The sequence below is a fragment of the Panicum virgatum genome, chromosome 1N (genome assembly GCF_016808335.1).
Source record: "Panicum virgatum strain AP13 chromosome 1N, P.virgatum_v5, whole genome shotgun sequence".
NCBI classification, from domain to species: Eukaryota; Viridiplantae; Streptophyta; class Magnoliopsida; order Poales; family Poaceae; genus Panicum; species Panicum virgatum.
Window position 1 is genome coordinate 48119385 of NC_053145.1, and position 25771 is coordinate 48145155.

Genomic DNA, 25771 nt, shown 5'->3' on the forward strand with positions numbered 1-25771 from the left:
GATTTAATTGCATAAATAGTTGTATGTTCTATTTTGACCAACGTTGGAATTTTACATGCAATTATTGTTATTATGTTCTCACTACTTTTTGAAATTTTCAGCGGGGATGAACTTGATGGGATTCATCAGTCACATCCCGACTCTAAAAGGAGACAACTATGGCGAATGGATCAAGAAGGTTGATCTTGCTTTCGTCTGTGGAGAAGTGGATGAGATAATCACCACTCCAAAGCCCACTGAGCCACCGGCTCCAGTGAGAGGAGATTCTGACACTGATGCTGAGTGGCAGAAAAAGCAAAGGGACTATGCTCCCTTAAAGATGGCTTATGATCTCGAAAAGACAAAGTGGAATAACGCCAACAAGAAATGTGTGGCAGTTATAAAGAACACAATTGATCCTAACATTTTGGGTTCAATTGGAGAGTGTGATTCAGCTGCTGAGTACCTTGCAAAGATAAAGAATCAGTTTACTGGTTCTTCAAAGACTTATACTACACAGATCATAGAGCAGTTGATCACAAAAAGGTACTATGGCAATGCCGGTACGATAAGAGATCATATCATGGGGATGTGTGCTTTGAACTCCAAGCTCAAACCAATGGACTTGGATCTCAAAGAAGAGTTTATGGTGCACCTGGTGTTCGCCTCTCTGCCAAAAGAGTTTGCAACGTTCGTTGTAAACTACAACTCACAGCCAGAGAAGTGGAACATGGAAAAGGCAATTGCAATGTGTGCACAGGAGGAAGATAGACTCAAGAAATAGAATGGTGGGTCTGTCAATTTTGTGCATAATAATAAGAAAAGGCCTTTCCAAGCTGTTTCTTCCTCTAAAGCTAAAGACAAAGCCCCTATGCCACAGAAGTTTCAGCAACAGCGTCAGCAACAGCGCACTCCAGCTCAAGATGAGTGCTTCCACTGTTTTGACAAGGGGCATCGCAAAGCAGATTGTCCCGCTTATTTAAAGATGATAATGGCAAAGAATGGTGAGAATGTAATTTCATTTGTTAATGAATCCCTGTATTTAAAGTTTTCTAAATCTACTTGGTGGATTGATTCTGGTGCAACTGTGCATGTTGCAAATTCTTTACAGGGATTCCGTTCGACAAGGACTACGCTAAGAAGCGAAAGACAAATTAAAGTCGCGAACGGAGTACAAGCAGATGTGGAAGCTGTTGGCGATGTCTCCCTCGAGCTAGTTAATGGTTTCATGCTTGTATTAAAAGATGTTTTATTTGTTCCTTCGCTTCAAAGAAACTTGATCAGTGTATCACGCTTAGACACAGATGGTTTTGGTTGTCATTTTGCGAATGGCAAATGTGAACTATGGTTTGATAATAATTGTATTGGTGATGCTGTCCTTTACAATGATCTTTATTTATTATCTATGCGTGATAAAGTGCATTCTGTATGTAATGTGAATGTGAATGAATCCTTGTCAGAGAAAGAAACAAAGAAAAGAAAGAGAACTCAAGATACTTCATCGAAATTATGGCACTGTCGTTTAGGCCATATTTCGAGGGGGAGAATTGAAAGATTAGTGAAAAGTGAAATTCTTCCACAGCTAGAGTTCTCTGATTTTGAACAATGCGTTGAATGCATTAAAGGAAAATTTGTAAAGCAAATTAAAAAGGGTGCCAAACGAAGTGCAGGAACGTTAGAGATAATTCACACTGATATATGTGGACCATTTCCTGTGAAAAGTGTGGATGGCTATGATTCGTTCATAACATTCACAGACGATTACTCCCGCTATGGTTACATTTATCCAATCAAAGAAAGATCTGAAGCATTGGATAAATTTAAAATATTCAAAGCTGAGGTTGAAAATCAGCTTGACAAAAGGATTAAAATAGTAAGATCAGACCGTGGAGGGGAGTACTACGGTCGACATACCCCTTATGGACAAGTTCCTGGACCTTTTGCGAGATTCTTACAGGAAAATGGTATAGTTGCCCAATACTCTACACCGGGGGAGTCTCAGCAAAATGGAGTAGCTGAAAGGCGCAACCGTACACTAATGGATATGGTGCGCAGTATGATGAGTTATTCCTCATTGCCATTGAGTCTGTGGATGGAGGCGTTGAAAACCGCCATCCATATTCTCAACAGAGTGCCAAGCAAATCGGTGCCCAAAACGCCGTATGAGCTATGGACAGGAAGAGAACCCTCACTGACTCACCTACGGGTCTGGGGGAGCCCAGCTGAGGCTAAAGTGTTTAATCCAAATATTGGAAAACTGGATTCCAAAACTGTAAGCTGCCATTTTATAGGCTATCCTGAAAAGTCGAAAGGTTTTCGTTTCTACTGCTCAGACAGACATACAAAGTTTGTAGAAACGAGACATGCTGTCTTTCTAGAAAGTGAAATGATCAGGGGGAGCATGGTACCTAGAGAAATTGACCTTGAGGAGAAGCGGGTGTATGTGCCTACTCCTATGATTCAAGAGCCATTTTTCTCACTACCTGTTGATGCTGCACCAAAAGTTCCTGAAATAGTGACGTCAATACCTTCTTCGGTTGTTGCTGCGCCAACTATTCCAGTTATTACGGTGTCAACACCTGTCGCAACTCCACCCATACCAACAGTGAGCAAAGGTTTGGAACCTGTCATCCAGGAACCGCCTGAACCCGCGGTTGGACATGAGGAGGAGGTGCTACAGCCCCCTATGGAAAATGTGCCAGAAGTTGAGGCACAAAATGTGCCACAAGCAGTAGCTCTTAGAAGGTCACAAAGAGAAAGAAGGTCGGCTATTTCTAGCGACTATGAAGTTTATAATACAGAAGAGGTTCATATGGAGGGTGATCCCACTTCGTATGAAGAAGCCATGAGAAGTATTCACTCATCTAAATGGCTGGAAGCTATGAAGGATGAGATGAAATCAATGAGTTCCAATGGTGTTTGGGACTTAGAGGAAATTCCTAAATGAGCCAAAACAGTAGGCTGCAAATGGGTTTACAAGATAAAACATGACTCCAAAGGGAATGTAGAAAGGTTCAAAGCACGACTCGTGGCAAAAGGCTTTACGCAAAGAGAAGGGGTAGACTATAACGAAACTTTTTCTCCGGTTTCGTGTAAAGATTCCTTCAGGATTATAATGGCATTGGTGACACATTATGACTTAGAGTTACATCAGATGGATGTAAAGACGGCATTCCTTAACGGGGATTTGTATGAAAATGTTTACATGGCACAACCAAAAGGTTTTGTCATGAAAGGAAAAGAACATATGGGGTGTCGCTTAAAGAAATCCATTTATGGATTAAAGCAAGCCTCTAGGCAGTGGTATTTAAAGTTTGATGAAACCATAAGAAAATTTGGGTTTAAAGAAAATGAGGAGGACAATTGCATTTATGCAAAGTTTAGAAGTGGAAAATTTATTTTCCTGATCCTGTATGTGGATGACATTCTACTTGCTAGTAGTGATGTTGGTCTGCTACTGGAAACAAAGAAATTCTTGTCCTCAAATTTTGATATGAAATATCTTGGTGAAACTTCATTTGTTTTGGGAATTGAAATTCATCGAGATAGAACAAAGGGGGTATTGGGACTTTCACAAAAGGCATACTTAGAAAAGGTTCTAAAGAAATACAGTATGCATATGTGCAAGCCTTCACCTGCTCCAATAGTCAAGGGTGATAAATTTGGGAAATTTCAATGTCCCAGGAACCAGTATGAGATCGATCAAATGAAAGCGGTTCCATATGCTTCAGCTGTCGGAAGCCTACAGTATGCTCAAGTTTGTACACGCCCTGACTTAGCTTTTGTTACCGGGATACTTGGCAGATATCAAAGTAATCCAGGACAGGCACACTGGATCATGGTAAAGAAAGCATTACGATATGTGCAAGGCACAAAAGGCCTCATGCTAACATACAGAAAATCTGATTCCCTAGAGATAGTAGGGTACTCAGATGCGGATTTTGCGGGGGACATTGATGACCGAAAGTCCACGTCTGGTTATGTGTTCACACTCGCAGGAGGAGCTATATCGTGGAAAAGCTCCAAACAAAGCGTCACTGCATCATCGACGATGTATGCTGAATTTGTGGCATGTTATGAGGCCTCGGGGCAGGTTGAATGGTTAAAGAAATTCATACCCGGTTTAAGAGTGGTAGACAGCATTCAAAGACCACTCAGAATGTACTGCGACAATGAACCAGCAGTGTTTTATGCTCACAACAATAAGTCAAGTGGTGCTGCCAAACACATTGACATAAAGTTTTATGTTGTGAAGGAGAAAATCCAGAATCACTCTATTACACTCGAGCATATAAGTACAAAGAAAATGCTTGCGGATCCGCTCACTAAAGGCTTACCACCCAATGTGTTCATGGAACACATAGCCGGCATGGGTTTAAGGGAAAGCCTGTGATTTTTGGAAAAACAAAAAGGGCCCAAAAGATAAAGAATTTGTTTCAAAACAGTGATGTGTGTGGTAGCTGTTGAGTCTATCGGTCTTGGACTGTGATGATAAGGCATGCTCTATTCATTAATCTGTGATGGAACAACTAAAGGAAAAGTTTCAGGTTAAAGTATAAAGTTAAAGTACAAAGTGAGATCAAGGGGGAGAATGTTAGGTTGATCTCCTTCCTAATAGGCCCAACGGCCTATTAGGCCCTTAATCCGCGCCCTGATCGGGGGCGTCCAACCCTTAATGGTTGGTGGGCCCCCGTTGCACTGCGCTATAAAGAAAGGTGGGGGCCGGCGGCACACGGCACGAGGTTCACCGGTGCGCCGCCAAACCCACCGAAAACCCTAGCCGATCTGAGGGTACGTAGGAGCAACGGGAAGCCGCCGCCTCTGCTTCACTGGCGTTTCCCCGCTACAGCCGACTTCCTCCCGCCGTCGCCGCCACCGTCCTCGACACCGTCGGTCCGGCGTCGACCTCTCTGCTTGACTCGTCGCCGCCTCGAGCGGATCTCCATCAACGAACCTGAGATGGCCGCCGGCTCGAGCTCCAATGGTGGTACAGAAGGTCTCTCTCCCTCTCAGTGTACTTTTGTGTTCTCTACGTTCTAGATCTAGGAACATCTTGTGCTTGAACAAAGAAAAGAGAAAGAGATCCATCTTGATCGTGCACTGTGTTGATTCTAACTTAACAAGTGAAAGATGCATAAACATGTTGTGAAGAGTACATACAACAGGTTTTTTGTAGGTTGTTACGTCACACACCAGGTTCAACATGTTAATTGCAATAGAGAAATCACATAGCATGCTCCCTGATAGTTGTTGACAACACTACAATACACACAAAATATTATGTTAGATTAAATGGCATAAAGTAGGGCATAACTGTATCGATAATAGTATGAATCAATTCCTTGCTAGAATAACGGTAAAATCGGTCTTATGCATGAAGTAGAGCCCGGCTAGGGCGGTGCTCTCAGCTTGGGTAAGGCGAGGACGGAGGTGATAGCTTAAGGCTCGGCCTTGTCGGTTGGCCAGCGCAAGGGTGACGTTTTGGTGCAGAGGCGATGTGCGCGTTTGTGGCGGAACATATGAGGGTCGTGCACGGCGAGGCTGTGGCAGCAGTTCGGCGACACAAGGTGCGGCCTTTCGGCTACGTAGGGCACGACGAGGGTGGTGGTAAGGCTGGGCAAAATAGAGGCGGCGCGACGGGCGTGTCTATGTGTGTGGTTTGGCGGCCGCGCGCAGGTGCTTGGCAAAATGCCATAGAGGCACTTGTGGCTACCTAGCCATGAAATTGCGGGCTTGTGTGCAGTCACCATGGTCGTGGCGTGGCCATGATGAGGCGCAGCGAGGCTCCTGCAACAAGAACGGGATGATGGCCTAGGGATAGCTACTGGATCGTTCATCGATGGTGGCGTGCGCGTCGGTTGCAGGGTAGGAGTTGGAACATGACGACGATGATGAGCAAGGTCAAGGTGGAGCCTTTTGACTCTGGGCGAGTGCACGTGCGAGCTCTCAGTCTAGCTGAGGTCGCGACGCAGTCGTGGCACTCGCGGGGCTCCGGCAAAGCCGTTCTGCGATGGCGCCAAGCTGCAGGGGCAAAATGAAGGCGACAATGAGGTCCCTGCACAAGAACGGGAAGGGTGTCCTAGTGGCTTCTACGAAAGGGTCCTCGACGACTATGGCTCATCAACAGCAAAGGTTGGAGGGCTAGGTGCGACGACGGCCTACTAGGTGGCTAGGAGAAGAAGAGGGCAGATCTGTGGGGTGTCGATGCCGGGGCGGGACGAGGTCGTCCAGGCAGAGCATCGACATTGATGGAGTCGAACGGGGCGCTGGCGCGGCGGGTCGCTTCCTCGGCGGCAGCTTCTCCTCCTCTACTCCTCCATTCCGTTCCTCTACCTTTGCTCTCTGCTCTCGAGGTGGCGGTGGCTAAGGGGGGAAGCCCTGGGGACTCTAGGGTTTGGAGAGGCTGGTGGCTAGGGGTTTTTGTAGGGCACGTGCTAGGGTTTTGGCTCGAGTTTCGCCCACGGACGGCCGTCGGACCTTGGCGTGCTGGCCAGGACGTGTGGCGTGCACCCGGCTGCACAGCGCGGGTGCTAGCCTGCTAGGGTTCGGCGCAGGGCTCACGGGCGGTCAAGGACATGAGGAAAAGGGGAGGCTGATGCAGGCGGGGGTAGGCGCGGCCGTTGGGCGCTCTTGTCACGAAGCGTAGGCGCGGTTAGAAGTGGAGCAGAGGAGCGGCGTGGGTGCAGGAGCAGGTCGGAGGAAGAAGGTTGACAGGGCGGTCCCGGCGGTTAGTGACAACGGCAAGTGGGAAGAGGTAGCGGTGGTTGGGCCGATGCGGCCCACAGGCTAGGCCGGAAATGGGTTATGCGGGCCAGCAGGGCGTGGATGTTTTGTTGGGCCGCAAGACTATGCAGCCGGTTGGCCAGCTGGGCTGCCCGGGTTGGGTTAGGGGATTTTTGTTGGTTTGGGCTGGATCTGGGTAGGGCTGGAGTAGATTTCAGGCTAGGGTTTTGCGGATCCGGGTTAAGATTAGGGTTTAGATGGAGCTGCATGGGTAGTTAGTATTTAAAATTAAATTTGAAAGGCACACTTCAAATTTAATTTTCGCGCAATTTCAAGCCATCAAAATAAATCCAAATTGAATTCAAATAAACAAGGTAGATCCAAATAAATTCAAAGAACTACAAATATTCCACACTAGCAAATTAATAATTCTTAGTTTAATTACTAGGAATTTTAGAAGGGTAGAATTCACATTTAATGGGTCTATCTACAAGGTTATCATAATTTTTTTTTGAAATTCTTGTTTTTCAACATTTTAGTATTTTGGAAAAATTCGAAATGTTACACCCATGGCCACCGGCCCTAAAGAAGGAGGTTGGAGGCGGCGGCGGCCCGGCGGCGTAGGCTAGGCGCGCTCCCAGGTGGGATCAGACATCTTTGTGGGCGGTGGTCGACGACGGAGCAAGGAGAAAATCAGAAAGGGTAGGTGACAGGAAATCAGGTGCGATTGGATGAGTTCTAATCGCAAATAGACACCTTAAGGACAAAATAGGCAAAAATATTTTCCAGAGCAAATCTTTTCGTGGCAACACCCTCGCTGGCCCGCACCGGCCATCACCAGGCCACCACTTTGCCATCACCCAGGGCTCCACCACCACTCCACATCTCGGCTTTTGCTTCCTTCCTCCCTTCTTCCATCCGGACGAGATCGCGCCCCCGCATCTATAGTTGTCCATGCAACCCGCAGCCCGTTGGCCCGCCCAAAACACGATAAATTTGGCCCGGCCCAAGCACGGCACGCGCACGGCCCGCTTCCCACCAGGCCCGGGCTGGCACGGCCCGTCAACCGTGCCCGGGCCTGGGCCGCCACCCCCGCCCGTGGGCTGGCACGGCCCGGGACGGAGTTAGCAGGCCCCTCAAACCCTAGGCGGCGCAGCCCCATCCGCGTAGCCCCCTGGCCGGCTCGGGCTGGCCCCCTGCCCCCCCTCGGCACCTCGTCCACGCAGCCGGCGCAGGGCGCAGGCGCAGCGCCCCCCCCGCCCCCCATCCCGTCCCGCCGGCCGGACGCGGCCTCCTCATCTGCAGCTGCCTCGTCATCTTCGGCCCGCCTGGAGTCCTGGACACCGCCGTCCCTTCTCCGCCCTGCCGGCCGGCCGCCGCCTCATCATCTCCGCCCTACCACACCGGGACGCCGCAGCCTCCTCTCTGCCCCGCCAGCCGGCCGCCGCCTCGTCATCTCCGGCCCGCCGGGACGCCACCGCCTCCTCTTCGCCCCGCCGGCCGGCCGCCGCCTGGTCATCTCCGGCCCGCCGGGACGCCGCCTCCTCCTCCTCGGACTCCGCCGCATCGGCTGTCGGCCTGCCGCCTCTCCCTTTCGGGCGCCGGGCGGCCCGGCTTTACCTGTAGTGTCGGGCTTCGTCGGGCCGGCCCGGCACGAAACAGGCCCACGGGCTCGTGCCTGGGCCGTCGGGGAAGTCCGTGGACTAGCACGGCACGACCCGCTATGATATAGGGCCGGGCGAGGTACGGCCCGGTAAAGAGCGGGCTAGGATGGGCCCGTGCCAGGGCCGGGCCGGGCGGCCCAAATGGCCATCTATACCCGCATCCCGGATCCGAATCTCCCTCGAGCTCGGTTCATTGCCTCATGGACAGCTCTCCCGCTGAGGGCCTCTGGTTCATCACCTCTCTCTGTTAAGTCTGTTTCACCTTTCCCATCTCTCGGACACAAGACTCTTTCCTCCCTTCCTTCCCTGGCGGCGACGACTGGGCGAGCGGCGGCGCCATTTGTCCTGCCTTCGCCCAGCCCTTGGCCGGCGACGAGCGTATCCTCCAGGTATGCCCACCCCTTCTCTTTCCTTATGCTGTGCGAGGCGGAGCACCCTAATCCCTAACAAAACTATTTGTATTCGGATCTGAATCCAGTTACAATATATTACCTACTACCTTCGATTTCGTTTGCATGAATTATCGGGTGTACATGTGTACACCCATGTCCTATGCTGGGTCCGCCCCTGGAGTGGAGCAGAATCCGCACATTGTAATTGTGCTAGGTTGTGGGAGATGGATTTGGATCACATTATTGTAATACTACTCGTTATGCCTGTGCTTGATAGTGCTTCATTCACAAAACTAAGGATAGACATCACACTATTAGATAGTTTTGAAATAGCTTGATGAGTATCAAGCTATTGATTAGTTTCCATCTTTGGGGCTCTGATAGTAGACATGGCTTTATCTGGTACTAATGGGCGCACATAGTCACATATCTTGCATACAGCTATCTACATGCAGAGGTATCACGATCTGCATTTCATATGAGTGCAGACATGAAACTTGTAGCTTTCTTTGGACAATTTATTTCATGAGTGGTATTTTTTTTTCAATGATTTCCCATTCACTTTTTGTGTAGCTTTCTGTTGTCTTTTGGTTTACACAGGAACATTTGGAGAAGCATAACAAAAGACAAATTGTGATTTCATTCTATCTATCTCGGGTGTTACTAATAATGCGGAGGCTCAATCCCTTTGGGGGGAAAGCACAGAGTGGGTTGGAAGGTCGGACCATTGATGTTGGAAATGTGAAGATTACAGTACGAAATGCCATTGCAGAAGGAGGTTTCTCTTGTGTATATCTGGCATGTGACACAGTACATCCATCAAAGTCATACGCATTGAAGCACATTATTTGCAATGATTCGGAATCGCTTGATCTTGTCATGAAGGAAATCCAGGTTATGAACCTCCTCAAAGGGCATCCTAATGTGGTCACACTTGTTGCGCATGACGTTTTTGATATAGGCCGCACAAAGGAGGCACCTCTTGTGATGGAGTTCTGTGAGAAGTCCTTGGTGAGTGCAATGGAAAGCAGAGGTAGTGGTTACTATGAGGAGAAGAAGGCACTTTTAATTTTCAGAGATGTCTGCAATGCTGTTTTTGCGATGCATGGACAGTCACCACCAATTGCACATAGGTACTTTGTAGTTTTTATGCTGTTCTGTTTCACTATACAATTAAGATTTCTGAAATTAATTGGCAATTATGGCACACTAGCAAATTGAGTGTTGTAATATTGTTATTTTATTTCATGTACCATATTTGTATGTTGCTAATGTTCTGGGCTGGATTGAAATTTATATACCATCAGCATATGTGTCGTATTAAGTGGACAAAAATTATTTGCAAACAACTTTGTCATACCAATGTGTTGAAATTAGGTGTGAGGGGCTTGTTTGCAGTTGCTAAAACATGTTATAAAGTTCTGAGCATGCATCAACTGTTCACAAATGTTTATACTTCTTTGCCATGTCGTTCAGGGATCTGAAAGCTGAAAATATTCTTCTTGGATTTGACGGTGCATGGAAAATATGCGATTTTGGAAGCACGTCAACAAATCATAAATGCTTCAACAAACCAGAAGAGATGGGAATTGAGGAAGATATCATTAGGAAACATACAACCCCGGCATACAGGGCCCCTGAGGTAAATGAGCAGATGTCTACATGATGGATTAAAATTAAGAAACTTTGTATAACCTCTAATGATGCCATGATGGGCTTTCAGATGTGGGATCTCTACAGAAGAGAAGTTATTAGTGAGAAAGTCGACATTTGGGTGAGCGCAAAGCATACGAACATGTGGTCTTTAGGATGCATATATTCAAACCTTAAGCAAACCAATGACATATCATGTGCTATTCTTACTTTAATTATCAGAGATAGGCAAATTAACTTTGCAAAAGGTTAAATGCATATTTTTCATGTTAATTGTCATTACTAATTAGTGATTGCGCTACTCTAAAGTTTTGGTTCCTATGCAAAGTATGGCTATTTGTCTTGCACTTCATGCAAAGTATGGCTGAGTGAAGTCATTTGACTTTTTTTATTTACCATTGGCAGGCCTTGGGATGCCTTTTATATAGAATATGCTACTTTAAGTCTGCATTTGATGGAGAATCCAAGTTGCAGATACTCAATGGCAATTATCGTATCCCTGAGCAACCCAAGTATAGCACCGCTGTCACAGGGTTGATCAAAGATATGCTGGAAGCGTCTCCAAATTCGAGGCCAGGCATCACGCAGGCAAGAGCTTTGATTGATTGGCCATTCATCTCCATGATACTAGGTTAGTCATAGACTGTTGCATGTAGCTCTAGGAATCAGACAAATAGTTTTTCTTTGGCCTGCGTTTTAAGCTGTATATTTTACAGGTCTGGTTTCGTGTTAACGAGCTACTGCCGCTGGAGTTACAGAAAAGATTACCTGATGGACCTTCATCAGCCATTTCCATGAGTTTGCAAGATGAAGGTGATGTGCTATACGAATTTTTGTCTGTCCAAGTAGGAACACAATTTATTGATTATGTGTGGTTGCCATTGATTCGCAGTACTGCCTAAAGAATTTGTAGATAGAATTGGGATAAATCTTAATTCTGTTTGCTTGTTTGACAACACAAATGTCCACTTACTGATATCAAAGGACCACATGAGGACAAAAAGATAGTGCAAGTTATGTGTCTGGGTTCGGGGATTGGAGGGGGCACACGATGTGTTCAGTGGGTCGCCATGGACAGACACGAAGAAGGATTTTCCTTCTTAATTCTTTCTCACCCTTTATTGATGATCCACGACAGCCAAGGAACTAAATTGGATCTAACCTAATAGATAGAAACTAACCCCTAGCTTATCTGTAATTGACTAAGTTAAGTGGTAAGCAACTAGTTATGTTACAGATGTGGACCTGCTGATAAGATATTGTTTGCTCTATGGATTCACACATAAGGGCTTGCATATCCATGCATATATATTTTTGGCATATCCCGTTATGCCAGGATAGAAATCATTTTTTGAAGCTAAAACCAGTCAGAGTGACATGAAGAACTTGGTTCTATGAATTTTGATTCAAGCAAAGCAGGATTTGCATATCTTCAACGAATAGCCCTTTTGTGTTCTCATTTCTGCAGGAACTTCCTTTTTTGTTTGGGAGAACCTAACATGATTTGGTGACCTAAGTACCTAATTATTAATACGTGAATTTGATATAATTAGCAAATAGCCCGTACGCTGCAACGGGAAGGGAAAAAAATCCTTCCCATACTCGTAGCAAAAGAAAAAAAAAGAAGCCAACACTATCAGGTGATAACTTGATCTATGACCTACATCAAGTACTCCCAAAATGAGCTTCAAACTTTTGCATAAACCGGGCTTATTTATAGTGTCACGTATCAGTGTTTTAAAGAAAGAGAGGGTCATCCTGACAACATAAGTGCTTCAAACTTGCTTTAGAAATAGGTATAGATAACATACATTGGTAAAGCTTCGATAGATAATTGCGGTATGGTTGGAAGCCGGACTCTAGCATGCTTCCACAAGAATTTATGTGTACATGGTCATTTGGTTACCTTATTATCCTATTTAAGTATTTCTTATTTCTGTGGCCTGTCCTCTGACTTTGGTAATTACTACATATACTCTAACCCCCTCTTATACAATTTTATTTTGAATGTTGTATGCCCCTTTTCAAATGTAAGGCACAGTTTGATCTGGTGTTGTTTCCAAGATTACATTTTGACCATTAATAATATGTTATAAATTGTATTGTTCAATACTATAAAACTGGCACCATATGAAAGTACCTTCAAAAATGTATGCACTGGTAGAAAATCTCTATGGTATGATGGACATATTCTGAGGCTGATTGTTAGTAAGATTGAACAGCTTGAATCATGGGTTGTGTGTGTGCCTTACAAAAAGAAGCAGATGGAGTATCATAGTATAGTATATTGTGGTTTTTTCTCTTTTTTTATTAGAGAACTCTTACCTTCTTAATCTTAAATTTAATGGTTATGAACATTCCTTCATAGCAATTGCCATCGTCCTACCATCATTCCCTCATTTAGGATATCAAACCGGTGTGCCATGTTTCCCTGCTGCATGCAGCGTTCTATAACCATCATTTACTATTTTAGCCTGATTGTAGGTCCTATATTTCTGCAAGAAAGAGTGATTATTGGGCAAGGCAACTTTACTATTTTACCATTGTATTTCTGGACATGACTAGCCTAGTGATATTTATTTGTTGATAATCTATTATGCCTGTGTAGGTGCTCATAAAAGAACACATGTGATGCCTAGAAGGAACCCTCCTCCGCCTCCAAGAGAGCAATCTAATAGTTCTTTATTGCATGGAAGCTCAGGGGCAGGAGATGCACCTTTAGGTGCATTTTGGGCGACGCAGCATGCACAAGGTGCTCAAGCTGCGGATAATAGGAAAACTCTGTTTGACGAGGAGCCAATTAAGCCATCACTGTCATCAAAGCAGAACCAAAGCAGGGTGGACACCAGCATCAGTATCCCTGGGGATAGGCATGGTCATTCTGGTCAATTGTCACGAACAAGTAAAGCACCAAGTAACTCTGTGCCCAATAATGGATTCACAGGTGTCTCTGACACAAATTTGTTCACGGAGACACAAAGTTCTGTGAAACTTAAAGTACACCAACCTCAGCCGAAACCAAAATGTGATAAAGATCCATTCAGCAGCTTTGTTGCAGATTTTGATACACACAATCTCAACATTGCTGCTAGTAGGGCATCTGAACTTGAACTTGAAGTGTCCAGTCTGAAAGAGCAGTTGAAGAAAACCACATTGCAGAAGGATGAGATGACAGCCAAGTATGAAAAACTATCTGCAATATGCCGATCGCAGCGTCAGGAGATCCAAGAACTGAAGCGCACTCTTGCTGAGACAACACCTCCATCAAACAAAGTCAGCTCAAGGACACAAGACTCTAGATCTCAGGTGATTGCTCGACACCTATGTCTAATACACCATATTTTGTAATCCTGTGTAAGCATCTTACCTTGAGATTAATTCATGCAGCGAAAGGAAAAGATTGGAGGAACAGTGTGGGAGCTTGAACAAGGAATGCTTGCAAGCAACTCTTCATCAGCCAGTTCTGATGCCAAAACATGGCAGGCATTCCCTGACACAAAGGCCCAGGCTCGACCGAAGGTCGATCATGCAACTAACGGGAGGCAAAACCTAACCAGGAACACAAGCCCAGGTCCTTCTCCTGATGCCTGGGGTTTTGGCACCGATAATTTCAGATCATCTGCAGCAGCAGTAAACACTGCTACTCAGATCAACAACAGGGCTGCTGGTCAAGGGAGCTCCTCCCAGAGATTTAGTGCTGAAGTGGCGAAGAAAGTGGAGCAGCCATCTGGATGGGCTGGTTTTTAATGTCACAGCAACATGTGGTAATCATCATTCTTGTTTGAAATTTGCAAACTGCCCTACGCTGCTGCTCCTGCTCTTGCAGATGGACGAGGCAAGCTGCTGACCCTTTCCTGCTAAAGGGGTTTGACATTGGTAATCTTTAGTGTGTTCATCGTTGGTTGAGCCAACTTAGACGTTGATTCATGTGATCATCTGACATTACCCTGTTAATAAGTAAATATTTACAGTGCTGTACGTATTTCTGTGTATGAAGTATGACCATGTATTGACTGACTGCTCTAGCAGTATCAATGCCAACTTGCCAAGGTATACCGTTCCATGCGCTGCTCTTTTTGCCCCACTTTTGAGCTGAAAGCCTGAAACTGTGGAGGCTAGGGAGTAACAGTCGTTTCCAACGAAGGAAAGCTTCAGTCATTTCACAATCATATAAAAAAGTCCTTTTTAAATGGCTTTTCAAATATGTTTGAAAACTTCAAAGATCATTTGATGGATTTTCGGAGTGAAGTAAACGACACGTTTGATTAGATACTAACACATTTTTTTTACCAAGGTAAACTAACTTCTGATACTTCTGTAGAAAAAAAAACATATAACCTTAGGCAAGAAACTTAAAGTCTATGTTATGTGGGACACAAGGACAAGGAAGTAGACAGAGTTTGTTTTAGATATTAGATTGTTGAAAGCTAATACCATTTTTTTAAAAAAATAAATAAACTGCAAAGCTAATGTCTATTTGGCAACATCGATCCTACCTTATGTCATATTTCTTTTAGAGTAAAATACACTAGAGGTCCAACAATTTATGAGGGTGTGCCATTTAGGTCCATGAATTTCAAAAGTACATTTTTTTAGGTCCATCAACTTGTAATTTGTCACTTAGATCCATAATTTTGAAAACACAGGTCCATGAACTCTGAAAGTGCATATTTGGATTTATAAACTTATAGCTCCGTTGGTAGAGCAGAGGACTGAAAATACTCGTGTCACCAGTTCAAATCTGATTCCTAGCACCGAGAAAAGATCTACCGAATAGATATTGATACAAATATCTTGAGATGGATTGGGGGTACATATTTATTAATAATATAGATTGTGTCACTTAGGTTCATAAACTCAAAAAGTGTTTTTTTAGGTCTATGAACTTCTTTTTTTCTAAGACAATCCATGAACTTCATCTGTGGGTAGTCGTGTGGCCACAACAGACGCGCTCACAAAGGTCACCCCCATATCGCTGTCTATGCATATCTTTTAACCTCTCACCAAGAACCACTCTAGGTGGACCTAAGTCTAATGTCGTCACGAGATTTTTTGCCACACCATCTAACGCCACCATATCCGACCACCCGCACCATAGATGATGTAATATCCCCCATCATGGTACACATGTTATTGAGTCCATATACAACCTCCTCCAACTTTCCCAATCCATCACCCCCTTTGAATCCTAATACATGTCAATAACCTCCAAAACAAATCTTTCATCCATCCTCTCTCTCCTCTCCCTATGCTCTTAATTGGAAATCAGGACTCAAATTTCACCCTTCTAGCAAAACTCCATCAATATGTGGGGACCGTGTAGATTCATATTGGTACGATATCAGTGCATGAAGGTTAGGTGAAGGGATATGGACCTAGGTGACACAAATTACATATTTATGAATCTAGCAATGAACTTTCGAAGTTTGTGGACCTAAGTGACATAAAAGATAAGTTTATGAACCCAAAAATGCAATTTTGAAGTTAATGAATCTAAGTAACACCCTCTTACAAGTTAATGGATCTCTGGTGTATTTTACTTTTTCTCTTACATACGGCAGAATTGACATGTTTGACAAATATGCATGCCATAACTTGACTGAAAATGGAGAGTGAAGTTGATTGTGATAATTTGGCACAGTAAGTTATGGAATCTGACCAAAAAAAATGGTGTTCGTTTACTTATAAAAGATGCCTTTTTTTCCATATCTCCACCAGAATCATACTACATGCTCTTTTACTGTTTTACGGCAGCGACCAAACACTAGAGGTAAAAACTGCGACTGAACCAACTTGCTGTTTCTTCCACGCCTATTGCCGTGTCCGTGCACCTTAGACCAAAGCCGTTGTTCCTCAATCCTGCCTGCTACACCATATATATGCAGGAGGCCGTCCGGTCCGGCCTACTTTTTTTTTTTTGAGCACATGGTCCGGCCTACATAAGGTGGAGTTTAAATGCCACACGGAACATGAAGTGAGCAGCAAAGCCAGCAACAAACAAACACTCATCGGCATGGTGTTTGTTTTTCATTGTTTCCCCTTTCCTCAGCGGCATGGCGTTGGACTCGCTGTTCACTCTCGCTTGTCACAAGGGGACAGAGCCTGCAGCACTCATCGGCTAAATGGATCCGAAGTTGGAGAGGAGAGGCTTCAGTTTGTTGTGTTTTGTATATGAAGCTGTAGGTGAACATATAGCTCTAGCGGAACGGTTGGGCGGCGAGGCACAATGCAATGAGCAGTGTGTGCGAATGTGCGATGTTGCAAAGACGTGTCTGCAAGTACAATTTGGATCAATTCTTGGCGCGCGACAGTGCCGGTCACGATGTGCTTTCGGTGCTTGGGTTTGGACAGTACCCGTGCAGGTGCAGGCTCGTTCAGCCGGTGCTTGCCTTCAGATAACACCAGCTCAGGTCAGAGCCGGATGATGAGTGGTTTTTCTCCTGATTTCGTCAAACATTGATAGATGAGGACTGGGAAGCATAGCATGGGCTGAAGGTTTCGAGATCAGATGGCAATATTAGCTTCCTCATGGGAAGCATTGCATGGGCGAAGAAGTGCCAAGTGGCGCACTTACATTGACTGTCCTAACATACTATCTTTGTGATATGGGATCTCTCTGATTTGGCCTACTGTGTGGGTTTGAAGCAAACTCTGGAACAATCATTAAGCAAACAAATTAAAAAGAAAAACTGAGTCAACTATGAATATCATATCAACTTGTCTTATAAAAATTGTTAAGCCAATATTTCCAATTTTGTCAATTCAGTAACTAATTTTGGGCCAATAGCTAATGACAAACTAATGAGCAAGAACACGGAAGTTATCAAGGTCATTACCCATAAAGATGGAAAAAAGAAATGAAATAAGAACGGTAGTCTATTTTTCCGTCTGTCCGTAACAGATGATAAAATGGTATGAATTGGACTTAATAGAAATGCCATAAACAAAATGATATGCTATATTTTTCCCCCACGCTACACGTTGCAATCGTAGGCCAGAAAAATGAGTTTGGTGGGGCCTTCGCGTGGGCGTCAGAGACTGAAGCTGCTGACTAGGCTTAGAACTGGGGCGTTTACATGTCAAATGGCTGCAGTGCCAAATGGTATCGTTTGGTTATCAGTTTGGCATCGAAGACGAGAGGAAGAAGCTCATTTTTTTTCTTTTTTAAATTTATACAATTGGAGCAAAACAATTACTTTCTCGAATCGGATTAGGCCTGTGTGTTTCTTGGGTGTTCCGTGGATCTTGAAAACTGAAAGGCCCATATAAATGTAACCCGTTTAATGCAATGGGCTCGCACTCAGCGCTTCAAGGCCGGAAGCCCGTTGGGAAGTAGGTCCTGTTCTGTTCTCTTTTTTTTTAATTACCGGGGTAACACTACTGCTTGGCAGTTGCCGCAAGCATGACGCGGCCAGCTTTTTAAGCACAAATCAGGCGCTCGTCACCTGTACACTTGGCAACGTGTCAGTTGTAATCGTTCCTTGTTCTGCTGTGTGGCCTCTGGCCTGTGCGCAGAAATATCATGGTGCTGCTGCTGCCACGTTCGTCTCGGCAAGTTCCCTTCGGGGCGATCTATTTACCCAGATGGGCTTGATGATTAAGTGTCTTGGGGTGTGTATGAAGAAGACAAGAACCCGAACCCGCAAATCCGCGGTGCAAATCAGAAACCGTACCCGAAACCCGCGGATATCCGCACCAAACCCGCCCCGCTGCCATCCTTAACGATTACAGTACAGGTACAAATGGCAATGGGTTGGGTTCGGATCGAATGGAGTGTCTGGGCATCCAAGACCGAAATCCGAACTCGAACCGAACACTATTTCGGGGGAAAATCCATCATCAAAACCGAACCCGCGGATACCCGAAACCTGATTGGATATCCGAAATCCGTTTTATATGACAATATAGTAAAGAGCAATAAGTACTTACTGTAAACATATACATGATATATATATATATATATATATATATATATATATAACATTCACACATATAAACAAGAGAGAATAAATAGTAAATAATTTTCTAAGTCAATTTATGATAAATTTAACAGTTTAAATAAACAAACTTATTATTAAGTATACTATTGAACAAGAGTTTTTATTCGAAACGGTTATCCATTAGGTATGTACGGGTGAAAACTAAACCCAAACTCAAACCCGATAAATTTCGAGACTCCGAACCCAAACCCATTAGATCCGAAATCCGCAAATATGTGACCCGAGCCCGCCCTGTTGCCATCCCTAAGTACAGGTAGCAAAACATCATAAAGAAAGGCAGAGAAGCAACGGTATGCAAGACGAAATCCATCCATTCTGCTCGGCAAAACGACGCGCCGGTTTTAGTTCCGTACTGCTAATCACAGCAAGAGCTAGCCAGCTTAAAAGGGCACGCCTCCCGAGGTGACTCGCTAGGCCCGGTGGCGCGAGCCTGTCACTCCAGCCACGGAGGGCAAAAGAGTTGGTGCTGTGACGAGGCCCTCGGCCCAGCTGTGCCGGAGGAGGAATTTCAATCTGGCCGTGGCCTTTTGGGGAGCTCGCCCAAAAGGCGATCACGGTGGCGCGAGCCTGTCACTCCAGCCACGGAGGGCAAAAGAGTTGGTGCTGTGACGAGGCCCTCGGCCCAGCTGTGCCGGAGGAGGAATTTCAATCTGGCCATGGCCTTTTGGGAAGCTCGCCCAAAAGGCGATCACGGTGACGCGAGCCTGTCACTCCAGCCACGGAGGGCAAAAGAGTTGGTGCTGTGACGAGGCCCTCGGCCCAGCTGTGCCGGAGGAGGAATTTCAATCTGGCCGTGGCCTTTTGGGGAGCTCGCCCAAAAGGCGACGTGCCCGGCCGAGTTCGGCCACACATTTGAAACTCTCCCCGAGTTTCCATACGGATTCCTCACGGTGGCGCGAGCCTGTCACTCCAGCCACGGAGGGCAAAAGAGTTGGTGCTGTGACGAGGCCCTCGGCCCAGCTATGCCGGAGGAGGAATTTCAATCTGGCCGTGGCCTTGGGTTGTGAGCCTGGGCTCAAAGCCAGTGACGGCTTTGGCCCGGGGAGCTCGCCCAGAAGAAGTTTTTTCTTTTTTATATTAAAAAAAATTAAAATTTTAAAAATATATGTCCGTTTTGGAAAATTTCAAAAATATACCCCGGTCACCCTATGGGGGGCGACAGGGCTCAAATGTAATTTTTTTCTTCTTCAAATTTGCAACAAAGTCCCTGGAGAAAAAAAAGAGGGGGCCTGTCGCCCACCCCAGGGGCGACCGACCAGTGGGCCCAGCCTACAGGCGCTAGGGGGGCCGGTCGCCCCTCCCGCGGGCGACAGGGGGGGCGTGCCCCCCCCCCCCCGCGGGCGACCGGGTCAGCCATCCCTATATAAGGCTTCCCCCTCATTCCCTCCTCATTTGACCTCAAAAAATCCACCAAAAATCCAGAAAAAGAGAGGGGTGAGGAGAAGGGAAGCGGCGAAGCTCTGCCGAATTCCGCACTTGTGATCTACCGGTAACTTCTGTATAAATTCGTTGATATTGTATAACAATTTAATTTAATTAGCAGATTAGTTGAATTAGATTTGGTGCTTTAGAACACTGGTTTAGTATTACAATTTGAGTACTATTACAGACTTTTTCAAATAAAATAATTATACATTAGAATAGAATTATGATAGTACCTTATTGATATTGCAGTATAAGACAATAGAATTATGACAGTACCTATATTATCACGCATCGATTTGGTATACGATATGTGCATTGCTTAAATCATTGTTTGTTATTTGGCGCACCACACTATAGCGCAAATGTCTTCGTCAGGATCAACCTACATTCCATGGAGCAAGTGTAAAGCCACCGTACCCGAAGGAATTGATGTGCCAATGTGCTTCTGCGGTTCGTTATGCAAGTTCACGCAATCTGAGGTTTTAGGAGATGACTACGGCATGAGGTTCTTTATGTGTGACAACTACGAATATGATCCACCTAAGCGATACAGCAAAGACCGGGCCAAGGTAGCAGGAGAACATACGCTATTTTTCTCTGTGACCTAACATTGAGTTATGATTCTAACTTGTGTTGGACAAAGTCTCCTCCGCCTCTTTGTGATTTTATGCAGTGGTTCGACACCGTGCAGTCGCAGCAGGCAAAGGACATTGTGGAACAAAAAGCAAGGTGGGCTGCAGAACATTGGCGCTGAATGAAGCACGAGGAACAGCAAGTGGAGAAGCGCAAGAAAGAGCAAGAAGAGATCCGCAAGAGGATGGAGGAGGTGGATCGTAAGGCGGCGGCCGAACGTGAAGCTGACAGGGAGAGAAAGCGAGAGAGGGCACGCCGTGCGAAGGAAGCCGGGGCCGAAGCAATTAGGAAGGGCAAATATCCTAGGTGCACTCAGTAGAGTAGTACCATATAATCCCGGCATTTTACATTCCATAAGGCATGGTAGGTTTAGATGCAACAAAAAATTATCTTGTCGCGTGCACATGCCACTGCAATTAGTTGTTTATGTTTTAAGTTGAGAGCTTAACTCTATGTGTTGTAGCCTTTACCATTAATTTGCAGTTGTAGCCGGGAGTCTATGAAATCTTTGAACTTGTCCTTAATATTTTCGGAGCTTTTCATGTCACTAGAATACTAAAAAACACACATTTTATTAATATAACGATAAGAATTAAGAACTAAGAAATACATCGGGGTCTGCTGCTAAAAAGCACACATTTTCATGTCACTAGAATACTAAAAAGCATCCGGAGACCTCACCTGCCGATGATGATGACAACTACACACTCGAATAGCTCAAAATAGGAACCATAGTGTATCTAGCTGCGAGTACGAGATCACAGGTTGCCACTGCTCAGCACGGCGATCACGGGTTTCCCAAATGTCGCATTCTTTGCCCAGACATACGTGACCCAATAGCAGTGCCCTTCCACCATTTCAAATAGATGTGACAAGACGGCAACCACACCATCTCACCTTCAAAGCAGTCTCTCTGGCGAGGACGACAGACCTGTCATTCTACAGCGAAGGTCTGTGGCGTGTAGTGGGGAAGGCGGCATCTAGGCGCGACCAACCGAGCGGCAGCAATGCAGTGCTGTGAGTCTGCATGCACAGAGATGCATCGAGTAGTCATTTCGAGCATCGAATCTAGCCTTTTCAGTGTTAGGTCAGCTAGCCTCTTCACTGTGTTGTCATGTAGGTTTTTTAGGTACATTTACACTCCACACTCCGGGTATCAGACCTTTGTGCGCCTATAAATACTCCCAAGTTTGTGAACTCCCAGCACAACTCAAACACCAAACCTCATTGTATACCCAATGTCTGGAGGTGGGTCTAGCGGGAAGAATTACCATGGTTTTGGGAAAGGAAAAGGGGGAAGAAAGGGAGACCCCATAATATGGGAGGGGCCTCTTGGACCTGATTCCTTTCCGGAACCAGTGTTTGAGTTTCCGCCACAGCACAAGAGTGAATTTACCAATGAAACTCCTCTTCGACAATACGATAACCGTAGAGAACCGTGGCCAAAATGCAGACATGGTGCGGACTGCTTAGTGCAGATGTGCACTGACGGGATGGATGGCGGTCGGCGTTTCTTTAAATGTCCACACGCATGGGTAATACTCGGTTGTTTCATTTCTTTATCTTCAATGAGACACCTTACATGAAATTTGTTTTACAGTCTTCCGATGCTCCAGAAAACTGTGGTTTTACTAGGTGGGTAGATCCTGCACCAATTGATTCTGTTCAGGAGTTCATCGAGTACCTCCAGATAAAGATCTTTGATCTGGAATGCAAGGTGAACCATTATGAGGAAGTGAGCGAGGGTAACAAAGACGACGAAGTTGATAATACCAGCAATGCAGCCGGTTCACAGGATGAACCATGCACTATTCCTTACTGCAACAGCCCTTGTCACAAGAAGAAGGGCCCTGCGCCTCCGGCACCACTGCTTGCACCACCTGCAATGGGTGGATATTGCGGAGAAGGCTCAACGCAGTTTGCTACGTGGGGGTACGGCTACTAGGCCTACCCTAGTGCTAGTGACATGCTGCATCGTTGTGTTTGTTCTGTTTTTTTTTAAATTACCTAAGGCATGTTAGGTTAGTCCGGAATCTGTTTACCGTAGTTTGTAACGGGTTCTGACATGCCACTGCATGTGTGATGTGTTTTTCATTATTGTTGTATTATGATGTAAAATTTGGTGTTTCACATTACGTAATGCATTTCTTAGTTTTTATTTCTTATTTGTGTGATGTTTATTTGTAATGAGATAGCTGTGGACCGCTTATTTATACACTTCAACGTTCGTCACTGATCACTCTCGTATTTTCCATTACATACAATAGATGGTATGTTTATACTTCGATGCTCCATTACGACTAAGTACGATTCAAACTCGACATTATGTACATGTCTAGTGAATGCAAGTTAGGTACGAGACATACATACAAACATAATACAATATTAACAATACTAAATGCGAATACATCTTAAACCGATGAACATCATATGTTATAGATCATGGCATGAAATCATCTAGGTCGTCATCCCAGTTGACAGATGGTGGTGCTGCAGGTGGTGTAGTATGGCTCGACGAACCTCTTGGCTTTCCCTTTCTCTCTTTTCTGGATCTACGTTCATGTACAGGGGGAGGAACATCATGTGTTGGAGGCCATGGTTTGGGGGGCATGAAGTCATCCATGTCGTCATCCCAGTTAACACAAGTTTGTGCTGCAGGTGGTGCAACATGACTTGACGAACCTCTTGCCTTTCCCTTTGTCTCCTTTCTGATTCTAGGTTCATGTACAGGGGGAGGAACATTATGTGTTGGAGGCCATGGTTTGGGGGGCATGAAGTCATCCATGTCGTCATCCCAGTTAACACAAGTTTGTGCTGCAGGTGGTGCAACATGACTTGACGAACCTCTTGCCTTTCCCTTTGTCTCCTTTCTGATTCTAGGTTCATGTACAGGGAGAGGAACATCATGTGTTGGAGGCCATGGTTTGGGGGGCATGAAGTCATCCATGTCGTCATCCCAGTTAACACAAGTTGGTGGTTGAGGTGCTGAAGCATGACTCGACGAATCTCCGGGCATCTGTTCTTGCGCAGGCCAAGTACTATCACCCGAAGATCTTATCCGCCTCCTTCGTCTAATTTGCGGCATAATTCCACCGAAGATACATACCAATTTACGAAAATTTGGTATCGTTTTGTTAATCAACTCCGTGTCCTCGGGGTAATCCTAGCATAAAATTAAAAAACAATGTTAATGTTTCATAAATATGGATTCGAAATGACGGACGTGATTAGAACTGAATGAGAGTTACCTTAATGTGCATCTCATACACCTCTGGCCGCATCCATATCTTAAAAGAACTTTGTAAGAATCCAATGATATTAGGATAATTTGCTAGTTCACATACTCTCATGTATATCTTCCGACGTTCTAGCAGGTGTCCCTTTACATCTTGCGTCGTAATACCTCGAAATAATATGAAATCTTTAAACTCTACTACTTTGGACAACACCATCTCTATCGTATCATCCGCTAACGGATCCAACTTCTTACTGATAACAAGATGGGTCATGATATCAAGTATTATACTAGATTTTTCTTTGGTCCATGAAAATCCACCAAAATTTGAGGCAGCCATTGCCTTATGCTGCAATATCAATAAGGTACTGTCATAATTCTATTCTAATGTATAATTATTTTATTTGAAAAAATCTGTAATAGTACTCAAATTGTAATACTAAACCAGTGTTCTAAAGCACCAAATCTAATTCAGCTAATCCACTAATTAAATTAAATTGTTATACAATATCAATGAATTCATACGGAAGTTACCTGTAGATCAGGAGTACGCAATTCGGCAGAGCTTCGCCGCTTTTCTTCTCCTCACCCCTCTCTTTTTTCCTGAATTTTTACGCTCAAATGACAAAGGGAATGGCGGCGAATGGCTGCCAGGGCTTAAATAGAAGGGAAGGCCCCTGTCGCCCCCCCAACGGGCGACAGGCCCCTGTCGCCCCTGGGGTGGGCGACAGGGGCCTGTCGCCCGTTGGGGGGGCGACAGGCCCCCTCTTTTTTTTCTCTAGAGACTTTGTTGCAAATTTGAAGAAGAAAAAAATTACACTTGAGCCCTGTCGCCCCCCCATAGGGCGACCGGGGTATATTTTTGAAATTTTCCAAAACGGACATATATTTTTAAAATTTTAATTTTTTTAAATATAAAAAAGAAAAAACCGCCGCCCAGAAGGCGACGTGCCCGGCCGAGTTCGACCACACATTTGAAACTCTCCCCGAGTTTCCATACGGATTCCTCACGGGATACTATCCCTGATTTGTGGGCCCCCATGAAAGATTGTGGCTAAGAAAGTTTAATGGGGGCCTCCGTGTGGTTGCTCTAGGTTTGCTCACTAACCCCTCCCATCAACTCTTTCCCCCCCCCCTTTTTGGTATACAATTGCGTCCGTGTACAGCTACTCGAGATCTTGAATCTGCACATATAGCAAAAGACCTAGCTATCCCGTCATTCTCAAAGGCAAACTAATAAGAAGACACAATTTATCCACACGAGATGCATCCATGTCGGCACGTGGAGAATCCTAAAGATTGGGCTTTGAACTAATGGGTTAGAGCATCATCAAAAGATTAGTCAAATCCCACTCCTCATATTGACATTTAGCTATCCATTTAGCCAGCCTTCATTCTACATATGGTTATACTATCCAATGGACTAGCTACCTGAGTTTGAGAGTTAAAGTTATTGTTTACAATAGGATCTCTGAGTTCTTGCACTAGTAACCCTAGGAAGAATTGGGGACTCGCAATCGGGTCCTTGGCGGGAGCTATCGTGGTTGGGGGTGAAATCTGGTGAGGGGGCTCACCTGTGGTGGGCCATAGGGGGGACTATGTGTTAGAGTATATTAGGCAACTCCAGAGATATGATAGTTTATGATTGATGTAATCCCGTGATAGCCTTCTTTATCTCTAGGGGAGGTGCCTTGCCCTCCAAACTTTATACTCCTATATATACCGCCCAAGGGGCTCATTGCAATACAATCGACTGCATTATACGCATCCTACCTTTCCTACATGGTATCAAAGCATCCTACCTTTCCTACGATTGCGGGGGGATATCTACATGGTATCAGACACCTAGGCTTTAGATCCTGACCTAGCCGCCGCCGCTTCCGCTGCCGTCGCACCGCCCCCGGGGAGATCGATCTCCGCCGGGGGCTACGCCCTCCTAGGATGCGTCGCGGATCCCTCTGATCCGCGCCGCCGTCATCGTCAACCAACAGTTAAGGGACTCACCTCGCCGGTCGTCGCCAGGATCCGCCGCAAGCACCGCCGTCCTCGTCGTCCCTGCCAGTGCAT

At 45.3% G+C, this 25771-nt stretch overlaps 1 protein-coding gene across 3 annotated transcripts; it reads left to right on the forward strand.

Moving 5' to 3' along the window:
- The first annotated feature begins 8561 nt into the window (after window positions 1-8561).
- On the forward strand, window positions 8562-14474 carry LOC120656268 (AP2-associated protein kinase 1-like). 3 transcript variants are annotated; one of them, XM_039934312.1, is made up of 8 exons: window positions 8562-8755; window positions 9332-9891; window positions 10235-10400; window positions 10482-10532; window positions 10817-10999; window positions 11128-11224; window positions 13020-13717; window positions 13799-14474. In XM_039934312.1, exons 2-8 carry the CDS (start codon window positions 9428-9430, stop codon window positions 14156-14158), a joined length of 2019 nt encoding a protein of 672 aa, XP_039790246.1. In that variant the 5' UTR covers window positions 8562-8755; window positions 9332-9427; the 3' UTR covers window positions 14159-14474. The 3 variants fall into 3 exon arrangements, with proteins under 3 accessions (XP_039790246.1, XP_039790244.1, XP_039790245.1); XM_039934310.1 differs by having other exon boundaries at window positions 9359-9891; XM_039934311.1 differs by lacking the exon at window positions 8562-8755 and having other exon boundaries at window positions 8772-9891.
- Window positions 14475-25771: the final 11297 nt, after the last annotated feature.

Excerpts from the sequence above, each read along its gene's own strand:
- LOC120656268 (XM_039934312.1), top strand. The coding sequence starts at position 9,428 with ATGCGGAGGCTCAATCCCTTTGGGGGGAAAGCACAGAGTGGGTTGGAA. Across the intron at positions 10,533-10,816 it reads GTGAGAAAGTCGACATTTGG|GCCTTGGGATGCCTTTTATA; the intron begins GTGAGCGCAAAG and ends TACCATTGGCAG. Across the intron at positions 13,718-13,798 it reads CACAAGACTCTAGATCTCAG|CGAAAGGAAAAGATTGGAGG; the intron begins GTGATTGCTCGA and ends TAATTCATGCAG.